This window comes from Phoxinus phoxinus (genome assembly GCF_949152265.1).
Source record: "Phoxinus phoxinus genome assembly, chromosome: 25".
NCBI classification, from domain to species: domain Eukaryota; kingdom Metazoa; phylum Chordata; class Actinopteri; order Cypriniformes; family Leuciscidae; genus Phoxinus; species Phoxinus phoxinus.
The window spans coordinates 24,638,374-24,659,002 of NC_136900.1; the positions used below are offsets into that span (position 1 = coordinate 24,638,374).

The window sequence follows — 20,629 nt, forward strand, 5'->3', positions numbered from 1 at the left end:
TGAATAGTATATATATATATATATATAAACAAATGACAATATATTAATAGTATATATATATATAAACAAATAACAATAATTACATAATTATAAATATAATTATATACTTTTTATATTTTAACAATTATTTTAAAATTATATGTATAAATGTATTTACATAATGACAAATCTTACTAATATATATATACTTATAAATATGAAATAATTAATAATTAAAATAATTTAAAACAGAAACAATTAAGTAAATGTCAAACAAAAGCTAAATGTTTTAAAATTTAAAATCATAATGTGCATGTCTGATATCAGCTGGAAGATATTAAATAGTTTAGGATGATATGAACAGAACTTTTAGATTTGATATTTGATATTGAAGAATTTGTGAGATCCCATTTGTTTAGTTTTTAAGCTGCAGTGTCAATATGAAGCAACAGGGGGCGCAATACTGCACACACACACACACACACACACACAGGGCAGGACAACACAGTGTTGCTTAAAAAAATGTTTATTGGCTTTTAAAACCACTTAAAAAATCTCACCTGTGAGTACTTTCCATTGGAAAAAAAAAGAGAGAGAAAAGAACAAAACATCGCTGAAACGCTTTTGCAATATTAACAAGCTACTGTCCACATAGAGCAGATAAACAAGCACATCAGAAGGCTCAAATCTACAGATCCAAACGGACAGACAATGAACATGTTTTCCTACCAGACATCGGGCCAACCGCGGATCAATCCCTGCGTATCAAAAGAGAACCGGAGTCGTACTCGCAAAATAAAAAACGGTTATTAATCAGTGCCTTGATGAATGCCAGAACATAAAAAATATTTACAGCTTTCTTCACATAGGCGTTTTTTTATATATATAAAAAGGATATATTCAAAACAAAATAAGAAACAATAACAATAGAACAACATTCATGAACAGAAACAGACTTATTTTAACTTAGTAAACATCGTAAAATGCATATAGAACTACTTTTGTCTCCTCTTGGCCTGGTTAACGATACCAGTGCTCTGATTGGCTAAAAGAGTGGTCACGACAAACACTACCATAGATATTTTAACATACATGCGCACATACAGTCATTTTATAACATGGTGAAGCATGTTTATTTTTTTTTATTTTTTTTTAAACACACTGTTTAATAATCATAGTAATTTTTAATTAAATCTCGTATTTTCATATTTTCTTCTCAGGTACGAGAAGTTGTACAACGCGGATCTCATTGAGATTAGAGCTCATTGCTACACAAGGCAATTCTTCATTGTCATTTTCTAGCATGAGTTATTCCCCTTTAGCTTTTTTTATTGTCATTCGAAGAAAAATAGCGTGGGCACCAATTGTTCCTTAAAATTGACAGAAATAAACAAACAATACGAAAGCGTTTAGTGCAATAATATGAATTTCAAAACCATCTCCAGTGTCCGCTCCGTTGATTCGCCTCCGCACACAACATAGTCACGATAAAATGAACGCCTTTATAATCGAGCCTCGTCTAATTTATTTATTTTTCCTCGATAAATCCATGCTATAACATCCTCTCTCATTTACACATCACATCTGCGTATGCAGGAACCAATAAACTCCTAAGAAATATGGTACATTAGCAAGCTACAGATCCAACAGACAGCATTTACTAGCACATCACAGAAAGCCAGAAACGTAACAAGCGAGATATCGTGCTGGCTATGGACTTATGATTCCTCAAAGTGTTCTTAAGGGCACTCTCATCTACCTACAAACCAGCACCATTAGCATCTTGATAAAATGGAAATTTCATAATGACCACTATGTCCTTTTTTTTAATTTTATACAAATGTCGCACTAACTTTGAACAGCCTAGAAATGTAGCCTTTGTGAACTTGTACAACATGCTCCCCCAAACCATAGTTATCTGTACATCCGCCATATACATAATTTACACAAGATTCATCCCGCAATCGGATAAAAACGAAGCAAAAAAAAACAAACATTGTCTACAAGATCCCTTTTGGATGACGCCAGTTGAAGATGGAAACCGCGACGTCTCTTGTTCTTCGACAGCTTCTCTTTGGTATGGAGTTAAGGCCGGAGAAACTACACAGGTTTGCCTGTCGATCTCGAGTTGGAAAGAATATCTAGCCATTACCATACCATAGTCACTACCAGTTTGAAATGATGTGCAAAAAAAGGCGCAGAAACCTACAAATGGCTAGCGACCATCTAAAGAGACGATCGAGAAATGTTCACTGCTAATACACAACACCTTTTTCTTTTTTTTCTTCTTTTTTTAAGTGCACCAAGTTCGTTGAATTCAAAACATCAAAGCCTTTTATGAGATGGAATAAGGCCTTAGACTCTGGAAATAAGGCAGACGAGTCTTTTTTTCTGGAAAAAACAAACGCATATAGCACAAATCGCATCCCTCCCCAACAGTTTGGATTTAACAGTACAAGTTGTATGGCCTTAAATAACCTTTCCCCCCAAAAATGTGTAAAACCACTTTGACAAAACCAATGACGGCTGATGAGAGATTCAGTAAATGCAATTCTTTAAGTCAGCACCAAGTAGCACCTTGCAGTTCATTGAACTGACTGGTTTACGATATGTAGATGTGATACTTCACCTCTGCTGTACTTACGATATTTGAATACACTCCAACAAATCTCGCAAAGCCACAATAAAAGATACTTATACGTCCATCTAGAAAGGGTGTTTCCCCCAAAGTCAATGACTTGTCACTTGGAATATTGCATGCAGGTTCTCAATATATCCAATGTTTTGAGTGGATGGAAACATATAAAAGAGTGTGAATTAAATCAAGGATATGCTTGTGCACCAGGTGATGTTTCATTATCAATTGGAACTGGATGAAATATTTGTCCATCCAAGATAAATTACTTCTTAATAATAGGGAGAAATTACTGGAATGATCTACGAAATCAATAGGAATACAAACAAAACAATTGTTAAAAAAAACAAAACAAACATTTGATAAAGCACATGCCTGTAGGAGATTTACCTCAGGCTGGCACTTTACACTGGACAACTCCAAAGCATCCAGATTTTTGCTGCACAGACACATCATTCAATATTTTTGGATACACAAAACGTTGCAATACAAAAAAAACAAAACGCGGAACAGAAACCATAAATATAAACAACAATGACAACAGCAACATCAACAGTAAAGGAACAGGGAATAATATTATCCCAACATCTCCACGGTTGGCTGGTCTTTATTCTCCAGCCAATCAAAACCAGCAGAGTTCACAGTATCGCTGCAAATCTGCTGAAACAGAGGATCGTTCTTCAGTTCTTCCAGTGTGGCATCTTCATATTGGTCCTGCTGTTGACCGGGGTCAAACAGCAAGTTGGGGTCCAAAGTGTTCAGGTCATTAATGCTACTAGAAAGGTCAGAAGTCAAACGGATATCGCTGGAAAAGTCAGAAGCGACCGCGCTAAGTTCTGACGCCACTTGTCCGACGAGTTGTGAACTGGGGTTGAGGCTGTCCTCCCCCAAGAGATCCTTGACGGTAGTGTTGAAGTCCAGTTGCTCTTGGTGCTCGCGATCCACGACCTGCTGAGAGGTTTGGGGCAACAAGTGCTGCCGGGTGAGATCTGGATCATCTTGTAACTGTTGTTGGTCTGACAACTGCAACTGTTGGTCCTGGAGTTGCAACTGTTGGTCCTGGAGTTGCAATTGTTGGTCTTGAAGTTGCAATTGTTGGTCTTGGAGTTGCATCTGTTGGTCCTGGAGTAGCAACTGTTGGTCTTGGAGTTGTAATTGCTGATCTGGAAGTTGCAGCTGTTGATTCTGGAGTTGATCTTGCGGTTCTTGGAGCTCAAGCTGCTCTTCCGTTTGTTGCAGTCCAGAGCCTGATTGTGCTTGACTGTCGCCACTGGAGAAGACGACTTGTTCCTCTCCCGTGCTTATGAGGTAACCCGTCTTCTGGAAGTCAAATGGCGAAGGGCTTGAGTCCAGAGGCAGCTGCTGGTTCTGAGGGTTGGGGCCTCCAGGGAAGCCCTGTGTCGTCTCCAAGATTTGGGTTAAGTTCATCCGTGCGGTGTAATTGGAGGGCAGGTTATTTACACCAAGTCCTCGCACTGCATCGTCTCCGTCCGTGTCCATCTTGCTGAGGAGCACGGTTGTGATCTTAGCGCTATTGCTTTGCTGCATCTGGTGACTGACAGGCAGAAGCTCAGACTGCATCATGATGTTTAGCGGCACTGATTGGCTCCTTTGGGCCAAGCTACTGGCACTGACCACCGACTGGTTGTTGGCCAGAATATTAAGGACCTCAGATGTCAGGGGGCAATTAAAGGGAGAAACAACAGACCGAGGGGTGGTGACTGTTTGTGCAGTGGTGCCACTGAGGTTACGCTGGCGAACTGCCGGGCTAACGCTACGACATCGGAAGGTTCCAGATGCGGATGTGCTTCCGGCTCCTTTATTGTCTAACGGAGCTGGGACGGCGAAACTTTCTTGCCTGCTACTAAGGGTGGTTTGCTGTCCTTGTTGCACTGGAGAAACGGCTGTTAATCTTCCGAAGTTTCCATCCTGAAGCCTTGACTGAGACTGGAGAGATTGGCCTGGGATTGCAAAGGCGTGTGGTTTACGGAAATGGTCCTCGACCAGATCCTGGTAACTGGGGAGGATAGCAATGGTGGAGTTGGTTGAGATAACAGGAGAGCCTGCGGTGCTGTTGTACCTGTTGGTTATCCACTCCAGCTTGGCTTTATCTGGGTGGGTGGCCATAGGCCTTTGCATGGGCTTCACTGGACTGCTGGACACAACACTACCATCATGATAACCAGTTATACTGGAGTTGATAGGAGTGAATGCAAAGGGATTGCGGCATTCAATAGGACTTGGAGGAACACTGCTACTGCAGTTTGACAGTGGAGTGCTAATGGGTGTATGGCGCCCACCTAAGATGCTATCCACCGGGGTAACAGTTGCCATTCGGGAACAAGGGCTTTCCCTGGTCATGCTATTCCCCCCTGGTAGCATCTCGGAGGTAGGAGTTGGAGTAGGCGTTGGTGTTGGCGTAGGCGTCGGAGTTGGCGTGTGCACTGGCGTTGCACTACTATGGGAGGAATGATAGAACTGCGTACTTGTCTGATGGGGCGACAGGATCGTTCCTTGTCCAACTGTGGCTTGACCTTGTAGGGATATATCCACACAACTTAGGTAGGATTGCAAGCTGCTATTTAGCTTCATTTGCTCCTCCATCTGTACAAGCTCTTCTACGATACTATCCTGGGTCATATCATCATCATTGAAGGGGAAATAGTCAATGCTAGCTTGGGCTCCTGCAAAATCAACAATGTCCTGCTGAAGAGAGAGCTGACTGGAGGTCTCAGTTGCCATCAACGGTAACGGATTAGCTGCGTTCTGCTTGTGTTCTGCTTGCATCTGTTGCGAGAAGTCTTGCAGCGAGCTCTTGAGCTCACTTACAGCGGAAACCTCCTGAGAAATAACACGGCTGATTTGGTGGTGACTTGGGATTTGCTGCAATAAAGTTGTGCTATTACCAGAAGCTGTTTCATTCAGGCTGATATCAGCAACTTCATTCTCGATTTGAGGATTAACAGTCCGAGAGATTCCAATGGGAGTGTCGGAAAGAGCCAAGATTTGAGTTGGAAAAGAGCTACTGTGTTTTAGCGTAACTTTGCATGGAGCGCTCTCTGGTCTTGCTGGGGTGCCAGGTCTCTGGATCTTCTTAGCTGATATTACAAGACCAGGCCTGGCATTGCTGTTAACATCCAAAGGTTGCTGGGAAATGAATACTCTTTTAACTGGGATTGTATGGGTTTCCAAAACAGATGCAGAGCGTTTTCGAGGGCTTTTTAGACAGAGACCGGCATCTTTAGAAGAAGTGCTTGCAGTTGCCACCGCACAAATGGATGACAATTCGGCGTCTACATTCTGGCTAGTAACAGTTAAATACAAAGTACTTTCTGGTTGATCATTGCTGTTGTTATTGCTGCTTGGGGCAAGAGCCTCCATGATTGTACTTGAAGGGTTTGTAGAGTCACTCTTGGCCCTTATAACTCTCTCAGGCACAGGGGACGCCTTAATAAGCAGAGAGGGTTCACTGGAAGCCCGGTATTTAGTGGCTCTTTCGTTCTTTTGTCCTGTACTTGCCCCTGACGAAGTGCTTTGTTTATCAACAGAAATAGCTGAGTTACTGTCATTCACAGCTTCGAATGTCACTTTCACCTCATTGGTAATGGTGGACGCTAACGTGGTTGGGATTATAGAAGGACGTCCAGGTTTCCCAAATCCAGAGGAATGAAGAGAGATGGTAGACGCCCCGTTATGAGCTTGCTGGGTTTGGTTAGATTCTTCCTGGGAAGCTGTGCTACTGATGCCTGCCGATGCAGGTCGCAACGGGGTAGAAGTACTACTATTACTGCTACTGTTGGGCGCTAGCGATATTGCAGTCATCTTGACCACATTTACAGAGCTAACATGAGGCGTGGGCATCACTGTCTTGATGGGGCTGTTGGTGATGAGGAGCGTTGGGGGTGAGCGAAGTGCAATGGCGCTTGTGGCGGAAGGTTTAGGTAAGATCTGGGCGTATCGGTGCCTGGCCAACCGGTCACCAACTGGGCTGGCAGAGATATTCTGGGGTGTTTTTGGAGACTGCTTAAGAGATTGCGTCACGACCTGGAAGTTAACCGGTAAAACTTTTCCCTCTGCTGCGCCAACAGGACTTGGAGAGGTCATTAGTTGCCTGCTTCTCTGAACCTGCAAAACAAAACAATAGTTGAAGCAATTGACCATCCAGAAATATCAAGTCATCCATACCCTGTTAGTAGGGGTGTGGCAAGATCTCGCGAGACTAAAACGTGACGAGATTTCTCGTTGAGTGAAAAACTGTCTCGTGATATCGCCATGATTGAACATGAGGGAGAAAATAGCATAGAATATGCCATTGTTACATTCACATTACATTACAGTGCCCACCGCGGCATACCCTCCACTGTCATTTTGCTGTTTAATAAAAATAAAAAACATTTTATTGATTTCTATGTTCAATTTGTGGAAAGTAGTTTAATAAGGTCGTCACACACAGCCTCAACCAGAACTTCTGGAAGATCATAATTCATGCACAGTAAGGTCTGAAGAGACTTGTGTTAAATCATACAGGAGAAAAGCCAGTCAGTTGAGTTTGTGGCAGAACCTTTTACAGTGCTTGTATATTGTTGTCTTTCAATGCATATGATAATTCGGTAACACTTTACAATTAGTAGTTATTGAGCATCAAAGTTTTTTACATCCCAGCTGACAAAACTGTTATGGAACCTTTTTATTTTATTAATATCTCAGAACTACCCTAACAGAGATAGAACCTTATAATTCTAAGCTCACGATTTATTAATCTTAGTTAATATTAATTTCAACATTTACTAATACGTTATTAAAATGAAAGGTTGTGTTTGTTAACATTAGTTACTGCACTGTGAACTAACATGAACAAAGTTTTAACTAACATTAACAAAGATTAATAAATACTGTAACAAATGTATTGCTCATTGTTAGTTCATGTTAGTTCAAAAAATTCATTAACTAATGAACCTTATTGAATAGTGTTACCGATAATTCACACTCATAAATTAGAACTGAAATAGATTATTCGCTAACATTTCAATAAATGTACCTGCAGACTATTTTTCCAGTCATGAATTTTGTCATTAAGGATTTCTATAAAATATTGTGCAAACATCTCATCTCGTGAACCCAATCTCGTGTCTCGTCTTCTAAAATAAGTGTCTCGTCACACCCCTACCCGTTAGCAACCAAAATCTGCTTACTGTGATAGGACTTTGAACAGCAGCAACCACAATGCCTATGGTTGGTTGAGGGGACAGTAATGCAGGACTTCCAGAGGTCAGGCTGGACCCAGGGACAGGTGTGCCCGCCTCGGCCCTTCTCACCTGGGCATCGGTGGGCAAAGGAGAGGTGAGCTTCTGCTCCTGCTGCTTCTTCTGGATCTTACGCTGAAGCTGCTGTTTGGCGTCTACAGAAGGCGAAGGGAGGGTCTTCACTTGGGGAAGGAATGAGTTGGCTTCACCGGTTGGCACAAACGCAGACGTAGGGGTTTTCATACCTGCCATTTTTAGGAAATAGGTTTAAGTTAAAAACAATGATACATTTTCTTGTTGTCTCTCTCACCCCTGATTGACTAAGAAACAGAGTACATAAAAAAGGGAAAGAAATTGTATTTGGTTTTAGGTTTTAATTTTTGCTGTATTTTATCTATATTGCTACCACACTGTATGCATATATGTAATACACATACAAGTGAAACTCGAAAAATTTGAATATCGTAAAAAAGTTCATTTATTTATTTTAGTAATTCAACTTAAAAGCTGAAACTAATATATTATATAGACTCATTACATGCAAAGTGAGATATTTCAAGCCTTTATTTGTTATAATTTTGATGATTATGGCTTAAAGCTTATGAAAACCTTTTCACAATATTCTAATTTTGAATTTTCATAAGCTGTAAGCCATAATCATCAAAATTTAGTTTCACCTTTTAAGTTGAATTACTGAAATATATGAACTTTTGCACCATTTTCACATTTTTTTGAGTTTCACCTGTTTATATTTTCATTTAATATTATTTTATTGATATTGTTTTATAATATACTAGTATGTTTCTTTTTTTGTGTAACTGTCTCAGAGAGTAAGGAACGCATTTGTTTAATTTCAGCTGGATTTCTTGGTTAAAATGTTGAAACAAATACTGTATTGTTTCTTTTTGTAACTCTCTGATTGTAAAGCATCAATAAAAAGAGTTAAAGTAAAACACAATGATACGTTTAATCATGCAAGTTTGTACGCGAGGTGATTTTTGTGTCTTGCCTGTTGGGGTTCCAGTCATAACCGTAAGAGCTGCCATGGACTTAGTGCCTATATAGTGACTGTTAAGAAGAAAGCGTGCCAGTTCTTCCACACTGTCAAACTGGCGACTCAAAACCTTCTGAGCCCATTCACAGACCAGACCACAGGCAGCAGAGCGCATCTCGTCCTCGGCACTGGGAGACTGTCCGGCCGACTCCAACAGCTCGCACTAAAGCAGCAGACAGATGACAGCGGATATGCTTATCAGTTATGACTGGTGAAAATATTACATGTTTATAAGTCTAAACGCCAAAGCTGCCAAAATACAGTAAAAAGAGTAATATTTAGGGATGCACGATATATCGGCCACCATATCGGTATCGGCCGATATATGATAATTTTTTGGTGTTATCGTTATCAGCCCCGATAAGAAAATTTGGCTGATATATTAAAGCTGATAAATATAGATTATTTCCCTCAGCTGAGACGCTTCAGATGCACACTGTTCAACATGATGGTTTAAAATTGCTTGAAATATGATTTGAATCACTTCAAAAAAGGAAAATACAGTAAAGTCTGTTATATCGGCTACATAACATTATAATGAGAACGTTATAATTGTGTGTTTGGGACATGGCCTTTAATGATGAGACTTTTTGTAATCAGGCCCTCAAAAATTACATAAAAATTTGGATTTAGATTAATCGGCCGATATATCGGTTATCGGCTTTAAAATATAAAGAATTATCGGTTATCGGTATATGTTCATATCTGTGCATCCCTAGTAATATTGTGAAAAATCAATACAATACAATTTATCTACATGAATATACTGTGTGTTCAAATGTAATTTATTCCTGATGCAAAGCTGAATTTTCATTATTACTCTTTGGTGTCACATGATCCTCCAGAGATCTAATATTATTATAGAACAGGACACTCACCCCATCTCCAGATTTGTGTAAGTCCAGGTTTGGGAGTGACGGCATGTGCACGAACGCTTTTTTCCTCAGACCACTGTAGCAGTACGTGCTCCGTTGTAAAGGTTCAAAACTATTCTCATGACTTCTCACACAACATGTGATCACAAACCCAGTCTGGAGCCGCACGGGTATATCTGTGGCAATCGCCAACTATACATCGTATGGGTCAAAATTATCCATTTTTCTTTTATGCCAAAAATCATGAGGATATTAAGATCATGTTCCATGAAGATATTTAGTAAATGTCCTACCGTAAATATATAAAACATGTATTTTTGTGAGCGAATGCAGCACAATCGTGAACATAAATGCACAACTTTAAAGGAGATTTTCTCAATGTTTACATTTTTTTGCATCAGATTCCAGATTTTCAATAGTTGCATCTCGACCAAATATTGTCCAATCCTAACAAACCACACATCAATGGAGAGATTATTTATCCAGCTTTCAGATCTCAATTTAAAAATGACCATTGTGACTGGTTTTGTGATCCAGACTCATATATATGATCAATACATTTAGTTTGTTTTAAAAGGTGTACAGTATGTGGCATTTCAAATTTCCACAGAAAAGGATATTTTGATTTCCCCCTCATTCCCAGACGACGTGCCTTCATGTTCGGAAAAACATTTTTCATGATCTTTCCGAAATCAGCTGCGCTTAAAGGATGGTAACCCAGATTGTCGCAATAACTCCTAAAAAAACACACACAAAAAAACATGAGAATCTGATGAGCACAAGCAAACACATTGTGTCCGCCGCTGCATTAAAGCCGCGCACTCACTTGTATTCGTCGTACACCTCTTGTTTTGGCAGTGAGGTTTCCGGATGCTCTTCTAAGTGATTTCGGATCCAGTTGAACGCGTATGTTTGTTGAGTCCGACTGGACGACATTGAATTCTGGTCACTACGGGAAAAACAGAGAGGGAAAGAACGGCTTTAAAAACAGAGAAATATGCAGAAATGTGTGTGTACATTTGTAGCTCCTGTATAATATATCACGTTACAAATGAATTCAAGAATGTTTTTCCCGTTGATATAGTTAAAGTTGTAGTACCATAGTGCAGGACTTGCAGAGCCCCTCTGATTCTCAGTTCTATTGGACATCATGTTGGGAAAGAGGGGTTGACATGATGGACAGATAAGGGGAAACAAATGATAAAACACAGGAAGCTTGGTATTGCAATGTCATAATTTACACAAAATCTATTTAAATGGTGAAATGATTAGCTCATATGATTCAATACAGCATCATGCAAAAGAACAAATGCAAAAATAGGCAATATTACAAAGAAAATGGGTAACACTTTACAATATGGTTCATTACATAACATAAAAGTGAAACTGGAAAACTTAGAATATGGTGCAAAAGTTCATTTATTTCAGTAATTCAACTTAAAAGGTGAAACTAATATATTATATAGACTCAAAGTGAGATATTTCAAGCCTTAATTTGTTATAATTTTGATGATTATGGCTCACAGATTATGAAAACCTTTTCACAATATTCTAATTTTGAATTTGGGGTTTTCATAATCTCTATAATCATCAAAATTATAACAAATTAAGGCTTGAAATATCTCACTTTGAGTCTATATAATATATTAGTTTCACCTTTTAAGTTGAATTACTGAAATAAATGATCTTTTGCACCATATTCTTATTTTGCCAGTTTCACCTGTAAACTAAGAATGAAAAATATTGTTCTTCAGCATTTATTAATCTTTGTAATTATTAATTTCAACATTTACTAATGCGTTGTGTTTGTTAAGATTAGTTAATGCACTCTGAACTAACATAAATAAACAATGAACAGCTGGATTTTTATTAACTAACATTACCAAAAATTAATAAATACTGTAACAAATGTATTGCTCATTGTTAGTTCATATTATTAACTAATGAACCTTATTGTAAAATGATACCGAAAACCGATACTTGTACACTCCTTGATTTTGCTACATCAATGCATCTCACTAGATATGCATATTTCACTGAATGAGTGAATAATAAACATCAGACATCCTATATGCTATGAGTGTATTTGATATTGCAAAGCACAAAGATCACAAATGGTTTTTGAGGTGTTCAAATCATAAAAGGAAGGGAGGGGGATATGGAGAGGAATAAATAGACGTAAAGTTACACGTACCTTTTGTCATTGCCACTGCTGGGACCAGAAGGCAACTTAAGGTAGAGGTAGAGCTTTTCGATATCTGTAAACTTCTCAACATCTTGCTGCGCAAATGAAGAACACAAGGGCATTTCAGACAAGTTGAGTATGTTAACTCTAAAAAGTCATTAAATGTAATAAAAGTGTTAAAATCAGTGAAATTCTAATTAAAATGAACTTTAAAAACTGTTTCACACCAAGCATTTTATAGAACAACTGATTTATTATGTTTGGTTATGTGATTTTGCTCATTTTAGCAAGTGTTTGACACTTAAAGGTTGTGATCAAGGCTTTCAATATAGATTACACGAGATACCCATGAGTCAGAAATGTATTTCGGCCCCTGCGAGACATGACATCACTGTTCTCTCCTGCATTCATTTGCGCAAGGTTGGCGTATTCAAAGGGGAAAAGCAGGTCCCCTCGAGTCCGACACACACACACACACACACACACACACAATACTGGAGTGTGTCTGCGCATATGACCAGCAAACCTGCAATCCTGCTCAGCTTTTAGCCAGTTGCCATGTAAACCTTGTCAGTAAACATGCATGTCAATGCTGACACACACTTCAGCGCAGGCTCCTCCCACCTCGCTGTCAATTGGCTGGTGAGAATGAATTCCTCTCACCTCTTCCTATTCTATTTGCCTCTGTGTTGCTAGGGGAAACCGGCACTCATGAATGGGGTGAGGCTTGACAGCCAATGAGCAGTAAATAAAAAAATAAAAGACAATTCGCTGTTATTTCCTAAATGCACCAGGTAGCCGTTACAAACCCATCTATTCACTGCTAGGGCGGATATCTGTGACCCTGGACCACAAAACCAGTCACATGGGTACATTTTTTTTTACAATTGAGATTTATACATCACATGAAAGCTGAATAAATAAGCTTTCCATTGATGTGTGGGTTGTTAGGATATAGGACATCCACAATATTTGGTCGAGATACAACTATTGAAAATCTGGAATCTGAGGGTGCAAAAAAAAAAGAAAATGAGAAAATTGCTTTTAAAGTTCTCCATTTATGTTCACGATTATGCTGCATTCACTCACAAAAATATATTTTTTTAAAGTGTTAGTTCAGCCAGAAATATAAACTCTGTCAGTAATGACTCTCCTCATGTTGTTCCCGTCAGACTCTCCTTCATCTTCGAGACACAAATGAAGATATTAGTGATTAAATCTGAGAGTGTCTCACTCCTCCAGAGGCTTCTGTTGTGATTGAAACTTGCCGGCCCAGAAAGTTAGTAAAGACAATGTTTAAAATAGTCCGAGTGACGACAGCGGCTCATCCTGAAGATTATCAGGCGACCAGAACACTTTTAGTGCGCAAAAACAAACAAAAATAAGGACTTTATTAAACTCTTGATGTTCTTCTGTGTGTTCCTCTGAGTGAGTTCACAGCGCAGCGCTTCTGGGCTGTACGTCAGAACGGAGGCTCACGATTGGCCGACGCTGGTCATGTGTGTGATGATGCATGTGATGCTGGCCAATAGTGAGCCTCCGTTCTGACGAAGCGCTGTCACACTACGTGAACTCACTCAGAGGAACACACAGAAGAACATCAAGAGTTGAATAAAGTCGCACTAAAAGTATTCTCGTCGCCTGATAGACTTCAGGTTGAGCCGCTGTCGTCACTCGGACTATTTTAACGATGTCTTTACTAACTTTCTAACTTTCCAATTAAAATATACCCGTGCGACTTGTGTCTGGTTTTGTGACATACAGTATTATCACATATTGAGGTATTGTATTAAACATATTTAATATATTTATGACGGTGATTCTGGCTACTGAACAGTATGGCATCTGTATGACGATTGCCTCTGATTGGCTGTACAGCAGCAACAGGTGATACTGGCCAATCACACCAAACACATTTTCCGGTTCGGAAGCGCGAGGCGCACAGCACTGTCCAATCACACAGAACGAGCAAGTGCGATGCGTGTTTTATGTTGCTAGGCAACCACCGAAACAGCTGTCCTGTCAGTCAAGTTAAAGTCAGATCTTTATTAACTTTATTTACTTTCTGTTTACATTGTGGTAGTTACGGTCCGTGAAGTCGTTAGCTCCTGGTAACCCGCGAGAGCAGCGCGACTTTATCCTCCATCATCGCACTCTCCGGCGTTCAAAGCAACTGTAGCTTCATCACCACATCGGAAGGCCCGCCTCTCCATTCATTCGATTGGACAGTGGAAAAAACGGGAACTACACGGTTATCCGGACCACACGTGTGTCTTTTAGTCCCGTATAGTCATCCCTGATTGGTCTTAACCCAAGTGACGGGTAGGTTTAGGGGCGGGGTTAGGGGTAGGCCATCGTGTTGTCCGGATAACCGGAAATTCAACTCTAAATTCTGATTGGATAAGCCTATTTTGTAACAAAGATAAACACAAACTTAAAATAATGCAGAACGATTACATTCTAAATTCTGATTGATCGGCTGGTGACCGGAATTGGACGATTTTCTCGTGATTGGCCATGAGCGGCGACCGGCCCGTCAGTCTGACATATGCCGATTTTATGCTGGTCAAATGCACTCGGGCGGCGCATGATAACATCGCGCAACATCAGCATCACACGTGCACACGGAACGCACATGTAGGAAACCTCGTGAATTTCGGCTGTTTCACACCGCAAGCGTGAGCAGCGCGTATTTTTTTCCGTCGTGCATGTTAATCAATGAGTGCGTTCACACCGCGAGCAGGAGCAGCGCGTGACCAGCAGTGAAGCGCGGGTTTCAGCGCCGAGTCTATTTTTGCTGCGCTGCTCACGCTCAATTGAAGTGAAAACACACTTTTGATGGACAAAATAAGTATTATTTCACACAAAAACTACAAACAGAACTGGAGTAGGCTATGTCAGAAAATTATATTTATAGAACATTTACCCATTTAAACTTGTTTTTATTATTCAGTTTGGGTAAAAGTATATGGTGTTTTATAAAAAAAAAAATCATTTTTTTAAATGAGTAAACTAGTCAGAATATACAGTATAAGCTTTATTTTAGTTTAACTTTTAATATCCCACACCAGGAGTAATTTATATAGTTCCATTTTATAGCAATTATCTGTAAAAAAAAAAAAAAACTATGTTCTATGCAAAATGTTCTATTAAAGAAAATATAGAAAATAAATATTTGTGTGTGCTGTAAAGTGGTTAGAAAAAATTTAATCGGAATCGGCTAAAATCGGTATCGGCAGGACAAAACTCAAGGAAAAATCGGAATCGGCCTAGAAAATTGTAATTGGTGCATCTCAAATCTAAATTCTGATCGGAAAAAGATTCAACTCTAAATTCTGATTAGAAAAACAAATTCAACTCTAAATTCTGACCGGAAACAGATTCAACTCTAAATTCTGATTGGAAACAGATTCAACTCTAAATTCTGATCGGAAACAGATTCAACTCTAAATTCTGATCGGAAACAGATTCTGAACGGAAACAGATTCAACTCTAAATTCTGATTAGAAAAACAAATTCAACTCTAAATTCTGATTGGAAACAAATTAAATTCTAAAGTCTGATTGGAAACAAATTCAACTCTAAATTCTGATTGGAATCAGATTCAACTCTAAGTTCTGATTGGAATCAGAAGTTCTGATTGGAATCAGATTCAACTCTAAGTTCTGATTGGAATCAGATTCAACTCTAAATTCTGATTGGAATCAGATTCAACTCTAAATTCTGATTGGAATCAGATTCAACTCTAAATTCTGATTGGAATCAGATTCAACTCTAAATTCTGATTGGAATCAGATTCAACTCTAAATTCTGATTGGAATCAGATTCAACTCTAAATTCTGATTGGAATCAGATTCAACTCTAAATTCTGATTGGAATCAGATTCAACTCTAAATTCTGATTGGAATCAGATTCAACTCTAAATTCTGATTGGAATCAGATTCAACTCTAAATTCTGATTGGAATCAGATTCAACTCTAAATTCTGATTGGAATCAGATTCAACTCTAAATTCTGATTGGAATCAGATTCAACTCTAAATTCTGATTGGAATCAGATTCAACTCTAAATTCTGATTGGAATCAGATTCAACTCTAAATTCTGATTGGAATCAGATTCAACTCTAAATTCTGATTGGAATCAGATTCAACTCTAAATTCTGATTGGAATCAGATTCAACTCTAAATTCTGATTGGAAACAGATTCAACTCTAAATTCTGATTGGATAAGCCTTGTTTGTTACATACAGATAAACACAATCCTATTGCACATGTTAAAATAATGCACCACACTACAACATTGCTTCCACACAGCCAGAGTCACACTACTGAACTATATCACCGGGTGAAACCATCCTTCATACTGAAGCTGATCACTTTACTGTTTATGTGCACACTGTTGAAAAGCTGTGAACGTAAAGCTGTACTTAGCACAATTTCCACCAGCCCAGCCTCATGACGATAAACATCTATAGTATTCTATTCCATTCAATTTCATTATAAATTGTGGCATAATAGTCAAATGTGAGCTAAAAATAGCAACTCAAACTACTATAAAACATTATTTGTTTAAGGAAGTTTTGCTTGCTCTAAATGAGAGTGATTCCTTGGAATCTGAACCCTGTTTTCATCTTCCTGGTGACGCCCCCATGACTACAACTGTTTGTTACTGGAGTCATGACACGCGTTTATATATACACACACATACAAAAGCAATAATTAACATAATATAGAAAAGCCTGCAAGGACTGACCTTTGACTTTCATTTTGGTCAGCTTTGTCTTGAATATTATCGGTTGAAAGTTTTGGATATTTCGGTCTAGTTTGCCTAACTCACATAAAAGATTGTTCTCAGCAAACTAAAAAAGCATACTTAAACAAACGTGGTGTAGAGAACTATTCATCTGCAAAACGTGTGGTACTAGAGTTGTAAAGCATTATGTTAATCACTTGACGCACCTACAAGAAGCTCATTTACATAAATTCTGCTCAAAGATGTAGAAGTAGTAGAAATTAACCCTTGCAATGCATTAAAAAACGGTATACATTCCCATTGCAATCTCGGGTCTGTGTGGACCCAGTGTAATGTAAGCTTATAAAACAGTCATAATTATATTACAGTCACAAACCATATTATATCTGATCAGTAACTTCTCATTAATGAGTGAATGTGCAAACTTTTAAAAGTTTTGAATGTTATCATGTTTTTACCATGAAATTACGGGTCAAATTGGACCCGAATGCATTTAAAGAAAATTATATACAATAATCTAACGATATTTTCTTATAACAATATAAAACTAGAGCAATTATATAAGCTCTTTCACTTTAATTTTGTGAATTAAATTTTCCCAGAAGTATTTTTTTATGACATTAATGGAAGCCATTTCTATACATTTTGAATGCAATATTTACTCAATATTACTTTTTAAAAAATGGCAACTATCTTTATAAAGAGTAGCAACAGTAATATGAAAAGACATCAATATTCAATAATACATTTTTACATTTATAAATAATATTAAAAATAATAATATTCCCCCAAATAATGCAGTTTATTAACTGTAGCGCTTTAAGCTTGTCAAACAACATTGCAACTTGCTGGATCTGCATTATAAACAACACCTTCGAACATGGCTCGTGCAGAATATGAATTTAGAGTCCAACATATCTGTCTGATAACAATAAATGTTCATAAGTAATGACACGAGAGACTTACCAATATACTCTCCACTTTTGATTGTACAGATTTGCTGCAAAACAAGAAAAACAAGGAATGTTAGAGCGGTTCTGCTTGAGTAAAAACAGTAAAAACACAGTTATTAAAACAAGACATGCTGTTGAGTTCCAGATAACAGGCAGGGCACTTCTTGGAGGAGGTTTCATTTAAGAGAAAAGAATTCGCAGAAAGAGCAGGACTTTTCTTTCATTATTAATGACAGTGTCAAAGGTCGAGTCAGGGCATGTGCATTTCCACTACACAAGCCTGTTGTTGGTTCTGGAGGAAATAAGCTTTTGTGGACATCTTAGCTTAATAATCATGGATGTCTGATTTTAGTTGCAATGGATGTATGCTTTTGCATGGGGATTTTCTGATGTCACTGCATGGGATCTCAATGCAAAGGATGCTTGACGTCACTTACAAAAATGCAATTTCAAATGCATATAAAATATGATTTCATAAAGTCTGATTTTGTCTAAAGGGTTTTCTGATGTCATTGCATGTGGATGATGTCTAATTGCATTGCATAGAAAGTCTGATTTCAGTTGAATGGGAAGTCTGATTGATTTTGAAAGACCATTTACACCTCATTTCTGGCTAAATCAGACGTGAAAATGAAATGTAATGAAATTACAAGTAGACTTTGACAGTCACATGCACTCACTGAGATCAGATATGCCATGCAATGAGATCAGACATCCTACGCAATGACATGGTGTCGTCAACAGAAAAACACATGCAATAAAATCGCACTGAAATATATAAAATGCAACAAAATCATACAATCCATTAAATTATATCAGATATCCCCCATGTATTAAATTATACATTACTTGCATATGAAATCAGAAGTGTTATGCAAAGAAATCTGACATCCAATACCATGCATTAAAGAAAATCAAGATAAAAATCAGAATGCAATGAAATCGTATCCATTGCAACTGAAATCAGATATGCAAATGCAATGAAATTAGAAATCAGACATAATTATGCGCAATTAAATCTGATATTGCATGCCTAAGACATCAGAAAGTCCATGCAATAAAATCAGCATGCTTGGGATAAACTCTATCCAAGTCAGTGAAATCAGAAAACCCAATGCAATGCATTTAGAAATATTAATAATCACATCCACTGAAATCATATATCCCATGCATGCCACAATGCATTATCAGATATCCCCATGCACAAAAATCAGATATTACTTGAAATTGAAAACATCCGATGCAATGGCATAGGCTAAGTAGCCTAAATCAATCAGATAAAACTCAAGACTTCATCTCCATCATGCACTGAAGTCATACATCCATTGCAACTAAAAACAAGACATGCAAATTAAATTAGAAATCAGAAAATCACATGAAATCTGATATTGCATGCATTTAAAAACCAGATATGCCATGTGAAATTAAATCAGTAATTTTATGCAATGACATCAAAAAAGTCCATGCAATGAAATCAGACATAATCCCCCTACCCATGGATTGATATCAGACATTCCCATGCACTGAATTTAGATATAACTTGAATCTGAAATGAGAGATACTGAGTGTGCAATGACATCTGACGTCCAGTGCAATGACGAGATAACCAATGAGATCAAATCAGACATCATGCAATGAAATCATGCATCTCAAATCAGATATTGCATGCAACGAAATCATATGTAGGCCCACTGTCCAGTTGAAATAAGGCTGTAAACAATCAAAACATAACATGCAATGGAATCAGACATCCCGTTACAAGTGCCAGCCATCAGATGCACGCAATGTTTGCGAGATCGGATCTCTCACCAAATGGAGTTCTTGATCTTGTTGTACTGCAGTGCCGTGGCCTCGAGGCTCTGCAGGGACGCTCCGGGAACACCGGGAACACCGGGCTGTTGTTGTTGATCATCAGCCATCACGGTGAGCTTCATGCATGGGAGGGGGAAGAGGAGGAGGAGGAGGAGCAGGAGGAAGAGGAGGAAAGATTCAGCATGTAGGCCTCATCTGAGCGCATAACGCCCGGAGCCGAGGTGAGACGAGCCGTTACCGGGAGTCTGGACCGAGCAGCACGGGCTCGGTTGTCGGATTCGGACGCATACACCGCGGCGGGCGAGAACGAGGCGGAAAAACACGGAGATTCTCGGAGAGAAACAGCAGCAGCAGCAGCAGCCACTGACCGAGCTGAAGCGGGGACTGCGCATGCGCACGGGCGTACAGACGTGTGCGCGCTCGCGTGTGTAACCTAGCTACACTCATGCTGGAAATTGCCCTCAAAAGTGAACAAAATCTCCCTTCTGTTCATATATATAAAGATAACATGTGTTTTTATTATTATAAACATGCAAAAAAGAGTTTAGGACACACACACACACACACGTGATGTTTTGGGCTACTATGTGCCCACAACATGTATATACCATTGTATATCAATTAGCTTTATTTGAAAATAATTTAATTCTATAGCATATTTGTGTAGATCAGTAAAAGCTGAAAATCACTACATTGGGAGGAAACTGGCTTCATCAAATCTTTATTAAAATGCCCAAAGTGATTTGGGTTGGGGTAATTATCCTTACACTAATTTAAAACTAAGACAAAAGTGGAAGAATGGACCGTTTGAATAGAAATGAAATCACACAGAGTTTTTTTTTTGGCATTTGGGTGTCAGATTTCATTGCATAGAGTTTCTGTTGTCACTGCATAGAAGTCTGATTTTATTGTAATATATGATTTCAGTGCATGTGATAAATGATAAATTAATAAATGTTTGGTAGTGTAAATAATTTAAACATGCCAATAAAGTTATTTAAATATTGAATATTGAATCTGTGAACACCAAAATAATTCTACACTGCCCTCTACTGTTGATACACAATACAGCATAATAATGTCTATACTGCCCTCTGCTGTTAATAACTCTACACATCTCTATACTGCCCTCTGCTGTTAAC

At 38.5% G+C, this 20,629-nt stretch overlaps 1 protein-coding gene across 1 annotated transcript; it reads right to left on the bottom strand.

Moving 5' to 3' along the window:
• Positions 1-1,139: 1,139 nt before the first annotated feature.
• On the bottom strand, positions 1,140-20,285 carry rfx7b (regulatory factor X7b). Its single transcript, XM_079604650.1, has 10 exons — positions 19,485-20,285; positions 17,689-17,722; positions 11,981-12,066; positions 10,886-10,924; positions 10,613-10,735; positions 10,407-10,523; positions 9,790-9,874; positions 8,867-9,074; positions 7,807-8,102; positions 1,140-6,739 (listed from the first exon to the last, which is right to left on the bottom strand). The coding sequence occupies exons 1-10, from the start codon at positions 19,607-19,609 to the stop codon at positions 3,191-3,193; spliced, it is 4,662 nt and encodes a 1,553-aa protein (XP_079460776.1). The 5' UTR covers positions 19,610-20,285; the 3' UTR covers positions 1,140-3,190.
• Positions 20,286-20,629: the final 344 nt, after the last annotated feature.